Source organism: Volvox carteri, assembly GCF_000143455.1.
Source record: "Volvox carteri f. nagariensis unplaced genomic scaffold VOLCAscaffold_35, whole genome shotgun sequence".
NCBI classification, from domain to species: domain Eukaryota; kingdom Viridiplantae; phylum Chlorophyta; class Chlorophyceae; order Chlamydomonadales; family Volvocaceae; genus Volvox; species Volvox carteri.
In genome coordinates, this window is record NW_003307578.1 from 213,859 (window position 1) to 220,384 (window position 6,526).

The window sequence follows — 6,526 nt, forward strand, 5'->3', positions numbered from 1 at the left end:
TGCTTCTCGCAATTCCCCTTGTCACTGTGCCGAAATACTTTCGAGTTTTTTGCTCCTTCTTTTCGCTTCTTTCGCCTTCTCCGCCGTTGACGAGCTGATATTCTTAACGGCTCAATTAGTATACGTGTCCACCTCGCACGTGTTCGCCTCGTGTTCGCCTCGTTAGATCATTAGGTCTTTATGGCAGATCGGCCTCCTTCGAAGCGGCTTCGGCTCGGTTCGCTTGCAGACGGGTTCCGTTGTGGGAGAACACGTCCGTTTAGTGATTTGTGCACTGACCAAGCACCTCAGCAGCGGCAGCATGCTGCATCACAGCAGACAGCCGCGCCAGCTAATTCAAGGGGGTCCGCAGAGGGCCAGCAAGCGGTTGCTGCTGTCGATACGCCGGTGGAGGAGCAGCAACAGGCTGCTGAACCTTCTGCTGCGGAATTACGGGCTAAATGGCGACGGCAGAAAGCTGCACAGCGTGCCGCAGCCCCTCCTGAGTTGCGGGTGTTGCAGCGCCAGCAGGATGCTGCACGGCACGCAGCTGCACGTGCTGACCCGGAGGTGGGGGCGCAGCTGCGGCTGTATAACACTGCACATCACGCGGCTGCTCGTACTGACCCGGAGGTGAGGGCACAGCAACGGCTGCATGACACTGCACAGCATGCCGCTGCCCGTGCTGATCCGGAGGTGAGGGCGCAGGAGCAGCTGCAGAACACTGTGCAGCGTGCCGTTGCCCGTGCTAATCCCGAGGTGAGGGCGCAGGAGCAGCAGCGCAACACGGCCCAGCATGCGGCTGCACGGCAGGTGCAGCAGCAGAACCAGCAGGCCGGCCCTAGGGATACAATATTGGCTCGCATGCACCGTCTCCTGCGATTCACGGACCTCCATCGTGGCGACGTCATTGACTTGCCAGAATTTATTTTGGCGATTCCAGAGGGCCGCGTGCAGGATCTTCCTGGCGGTCAGTTACCGCCTGACAGGCAGGTACCGTACACAGTACAGCTGCAGTGTGCATCGACCATGGCTGCTGCCTTGCGCCGGCGCATGCCCTCCCGTGTCTGTGCTGTGTGCTCTGAAGTGTGCTCGGAGGACCAGTCGACGGTGCTGCACTGGATGGATATTCCCAACGTTGACATTTTACGTGCAGACATCATGTGTACGGACGCTGTGCAGCGCTGGGGACGTACTCTAGTGTGGCGATGGATGGCGCGTACATCTCAGGGAGATGCGCCACCGCCACCTGAGCCAGTCCTGCCTGCTCGGTATCGTGTTAGCCGGGCTGAGCGGGCTGGTGCTGTGGATGAGGACGGCGGCAGTGCTAGTGGAGCAGGCAGGCTGGTGGATGATGTAGCGGAAGGGGCATTGGAGATGGGTGGTGATGCTCCGGAGACTGGTGATTTAGAGGCAGCGGCGGCTGGGCAGGAGCCGGCCGAGCAACTTCTGCTGGACCAACAGCCGCGTCCTCCGCGGGTGCTGCCCAGAGCCTGCCTTGACGACCCAGCTAGTGTGGAGGTGCCGTACTGCATGCGGTTAGAGCCGGATCTGCCCAACCGCACTATGCTGGTCGGCGACAGTGTTGCAGAACGCATGTTCATATGCAACGCCTGCCACAAGGCCTTGAGTGGTAAGTCAGTTTGTGCTGCATGCTGTTCGTCGTGTCTATGCGGTATAACTCAGTGCGGCACATTCTGCCTGCGTCTGTTCTGCTCCGTTCATCTGCAGCATGTGCTTGCCTCTCCTGCCTTTGCTGGCCGCTTTCCTATTGATTCCCTAGTCGTCTCGGACCTACTTGCCCGTGCTTGCCCCCCTCCTACAGCCTGCCGAGTTCCCGAAGCTGCACTGGCGCGTCTGGACCCTGGCGATGTGCCGCGCGTCAACCATCTGGGTGACCCTCTGCCGTCGCCCACTTTCCTGGAGGGGCAGCTTCTGGGCCGCGGCCGCATCGTCCAGCAGTTGCTCATCATGTACCTGGCAGACCGACCGCCGGACGTCTTCCCGCGTGCTGTAAAGACTCACGGCATTGGGGTCGTAAATCCTGACCCGAATATGCTGCGAGCACAGCTGCCGGCGCGGGCGTCCGACCTGGCTGGCGCTATCACGGTTGTGTGTGTCGACCAGGTTCGCAACCGGGCGGAGCTGCTGGAACGTGTGCGAAAGGCGCCAGGTCTACAGGTGCGAGGACAGGTCATCGTCGCCTGGGTCCGGTTCTTGCAGCACAACGATGAGGAGGAGCTGGCTGTTGATGAGGATGCTCTGCAGGAGTACGAACGCATGGGCTGTGCTGCAGGTGTGCCGGACGAAATCTTGCATGCCGCCCTTGCGCCGACTGATCCGGAGGTGGCGAACGTTCTCCGCACCACCTTCCTGCACGATCGCACGGGTGCGGCAGGTGTGCGGCAGTTCCAGGACGTGGTGGAAGCGGCTGTACGTGATGGCAATCTTGCCGATGCAACTGCGGTACCTGACATGGATCCTGTAAGACCGGTGCAGCCAACACTGGCGGATCCGACCCCGAATGCAGGTGTGCTATTTTGTTACTGTGCTTCATGCGATCTGTTGTGTACTCTCTGCTTTCGTGTTGCCCTCGCACTGCACCTCCTGCACCGCCGCTACCGCACCTGTCCCGTGCATCGAAAGAATGCTCCTCTTGTGCTGACGAATCTCGATGCACAGCCTGACCTGCCGGATAGGCTGGACTCTTGCAGCGCACTCGCCTGTCCCGCTGGTGATGTGTTCTACTACTCCCCCGTGTATGTTATTGAGTGCAGGGCAACTTGCCGATGCAACTGCGGCACCTGACGTGGATCCTGCAGGACCGGTGCAGCCAACGCTGGCGGATCCGACCCCGAATGCAGGTGTGTTATTTTGTTACTGTGCTTCGTGCGATCTGTTGTGTACTCTCAGCTTTCGTGTTGCCCTCGCACTGCACCTCCTGCACCGGACAGCCGCTACCGCCACTGTCCCGTGCATCGAGAGAATGCTCCTCTTGTGCTGACTAGTCTCGATGCACAGCCTGACCTGCCGGATAGGCTGGACTCTTGCAGCACACTCGCCTGTCCTCGCTGGTGATGTGTTCTACTACTCCCCCGTGTGTGTTATTGAGTGCAGGGCAAGACCCTGGACCGGGGCCATTCACCGCCATCCTGCGTGGACCTGTCGACCAGCCAGTTGAAGGTGCACCAGGTGCGTGCATTCTCTTGCTTGGCTGAGCATAGGGCTGACGCATCTTCGCTTGTTTGTAACGCGTTCGAGACGCTTCGATTTCGCTTTTGTCCGGCCTATGCACACACCATGCTGCATTTACCGCCGTTGCTGCACCATGCTATCAGCGTGGATTGCATCCTGACCCAGCTCTTGCGCATCTGTTGTCTGATCCTGCAGTCGATCCGGCAGCTGCCACTCTGGACGAGCTGGAGCTGATCCTGCCACAGCCGTCGAATGTGGGCGATGATGGCAGCGAAATCGACCGCTTCCCGGGCCGAGTGGAGGACCTTCTGACTGGCCGCGCACGGCTTGCGTTTGCGGCTGGTGGCCGTGACAGCCACGTGCTGGATGACCGTCATCCCGCCATCCTCACCCTTTGCTTCCCCCAGTCCTTCCCGTACGGCTTTTCTGGTCAGCGTCCCCGCGGCATGTCTTTTCCGGCGTATTGTCGCCACCTGCTGCACCGCGTGCCGCGGACACAATTCGGCGGCAATCTCATGCTGCTGGCACGCATGTACGACATCTGCGTGCGCCACGAAAGCATGGCGCAAGTGGGCATTACCATGAACATGCGGCCGCATCTTGGCGAACCAGCGGCGTGTGTGCCGCGTGATGTAATCCGTGCTATGGGCACCATACTGGCGCTGCCGTATCGGCACTCACAGCGGCGGCAGCTGCTTGCGCAGCAGTCGCCGCTGGTTAAGGCGCTGGTGGAGGGGGCCCGCCTCAGTACTCTGCGCCTCGACCTCACAGACGCATATTACAACGGTGCCCGATCCAAGATGCGTGCAGCCGCCCTCACCATTGGCTGGCCCCCGCTGTTCTTCACCGTAAATCCGGCAGATATGCATGCAGCCTGTGCAGTCGTGGCCTCCGGGCAGGTGTTGGACTTCGATGATGACGGACGACCGCAACATATCCCGAGCACGGTGGAGAAGTGGCGGCGTGTGAAGGATGACCCGTATAGTTGCGCCGCCCTGCTGGTGGCCACCAAGGAGGTTCTGGTGGAGGAGCTCTTCGGCTTCGCGCCAGGCGCCATGCAGCAGACAAACCCGCGCTGCTTCTGCGGGCTCACGTTTGAGGTGGCGGTCAAGGTGGAGCAGAGCGGCCGCCTCGCCCTGCACATCCACGGTGTTGCGCATGTGGCCACATTCGCAGTCGAGCGCCTTCAGGCGCTGTTCAGTGGACCCAACTGCCGAGCGCTGGCCCTGGCATACGCCCTGTGCGCCATGTGGTATCCCTCGCCGTACTATGACCCTTTCACCTGCGGTGCAGAACACTACGTCATGGATATGACCGTCGAAGAGGTCCAGCAGCATGGCCGTGCGCCTCCGCCCGTGGACAAGTCCTGCCCGCCTGCAGCGTACGATTTTGGCAGGCTGGCCGGCTGTGCAGGTGGCGGACTCCCGCCGCCTCCCCGGCATGCTGCTTGCCGCACGCACCATGCGGCCGTCATTCGCAGCACGCTTACTCATACACATAACGACACCTGCAAGTGACACGGCTGCCGTGGCACAGATGATAGCTGTGGCATGGCATTCCCTCGTGTCCTGCGCAGCGCCTTCCAGTGGATTGGCACCGGCGGCCTCTTCCTTCTGCCGCGATTGGGCCCGAACATTGTACCGCACATGCCAGCTGCAGCGCTGGCATTTGGGTGCAACCAGCTGTTTAGTCTGGCGTGCGAGGTGGATCGCGTCTACATGGCAGAGGCAGCAGCGCAACTGGCCCGCCCTGAAGATGAACGGGGGGACTGTGTGCTGCTGCAGCCTGCTGCTGACCGCGCCCGCGACGCTGCCTACTACAGCACGAAGTACACTGGCAAGAGCATCAACGACAGCCAGGCACAGCTGACATGCAACGCTCTTACCCGAGTGCAGGATTTCCTGCTAGCTGGAAGGACACCGAATCCGGGTGCCAGTGGGCCCACCGCGTTTGGCAACATGTGTGCCACTGTGCATCGCATGACCGCTTCCATTACGGCTGGTATGGCGCTTGTCGCCATGAAGCTGGACGGTCATTCCACCTTCGAGGCGACGTTCGATTGCGCATACCTGCAGGTAGACGCGTTCACAGCGCTATCTGCGGGCGCCGAGCAATCTCCTGAGGTGGCGACCACAGCGGCAGTACTGGTGGAGGCTGAGGAGCAGGAGGGCTACACGGTGACCAACGCCGTGCATAACTACGTGCTGCGGGGGGAAGAACTCAGCGGCCTGGACTGCAGTGTGTACAACATAGCCTCCAACTACGAGGTCCGACGTGTGCCGCCAGCTCAGCACCCGCACCGAGAGCGATTGGGTCTACAGATCCCGGTGGCAGCTCGACGCCGCAAGCGCACTACCCCAGCCACACCCATAACCGCCCCTGTGCCTGCCCCTGTGCCTCTGCTGACTGCAGCCCCGGCCCCTCCTCCTGAGCCACCTGCTCCTACAGCTGCAGCGACACTCGACCAGCCAACTTCTCAGACAGCCACGGAGCTGCCCCGCCTGGTGGCCTTCCACAGCACGCATCCGCTGTACAAAACACATGTCCACATCCGCCTGCCGCGGCCACGATATGTACAGCTTGGAGGCTCTCTTCCCCGCCGGCCCCGCCCTGGCACCTCTGCTGCGGGCATGGCGCAGTACTACGCGTTTGTCCTGGGTACTTTCAAAGCTCACCGGGGTCAGCCCATCCCCCCCGGGCTGACTGTAAAGGAAGCCTACGACACCTGGTGGGCAGAGCTGGGCACTACCGAGGCAGGTCGCTCGTACCAGGCATACGTATCGGTGCTGCTGGACAACATCGAAGAGGACCACGCTGGGAAAGCCCGCCGTCAGGCGGAGTACAACCAACGGCGCCGCCAGCAGCGTGCAGCAGCGGCAGCAGCCGCGCTGCCTGAAGGTGACAGCACGAGCGCTTCGGATGGAGATACCGATGATGGCATCCGCGGGCATCTCAGGCCTGATCCTGAAACACAGCCGCCCGCCGAGGACCAGCTGGAGCACTTCGTGTACATCCCAGGTCAGGAGTATCCGACGGCTGGCACCGACCTCGCCGCCGTCGCTCTTACGGACCTGTTTGACTGCACCAACGCTGCTGGCGTGTATGCCTATAATGCAGCACGGCGCTGCCGGGCCCCGGCCCTAGCGGATGGCCATGGTGCAGGCAGCGATCGTTTCAGCCGTCGGATCACACCAGCGGACCTGCCCCTCCTGACTGAAGCAACCAAGCGTCTGAAGCGGTATCTCGTTGCCGCAGCAGCCGGCACTGTTGAGGCAGATGGGGGCGCCCACACGGGACTGACGGCCACACCTGAGATGACACCCCTCGTGTCGAGCTGCACCGCCCCACCAGC

General features: G+C 61.7%; 1 protein-coding gene across 1 annotated transcript in view; it reads left to right on the forward strand.

Moving 5' to 3' along the window:
* VOLCADRAFT_93997 (uncharacterized protein) overlaps window positions 1–6,526 on the forward strand; it is a gene marked incomplete at both ends in the record, with an annotated part of 24,335 nt that overhangs the window by 10,975 nt on the left and 6,834 nt on the right. The window contains 9 exons of the mRNA XM_002953201.1: window positions 295–612; window positions 676–1,612; window positions 1,805–2,160; window positions 2,203–2,275; window positions 2,378–2,509; window positions 2,802–2,843; window positions 3,097–3,171; window positions 3,370–4,587; window positions 4,711–6,192. Of these exons, the coding sequence (XP_002953247.1) occupies window positions 295–612; window positions 676–1,612; window positions 1,805–2,160; window positions 2,203–2,275; window positions 2,378–2,509; window positions 2,802–2,843; window positions 3,097–3,171; window positions 3,370–4,587; window positions 4,711–6,192 (4,633 nt within the window). The remainder of the gene's footprint in view (window positions 1–294; window positions 613–675; window positions 1,613–1,804; window positions 2,161–2,202; window positions 2,276–2,377; window positions 2,510–2,801; window positions 2,844–3,096; window positions 3,172–3,369; window positions 4,588–4,710; window positions 6,193–6,526) is intronic.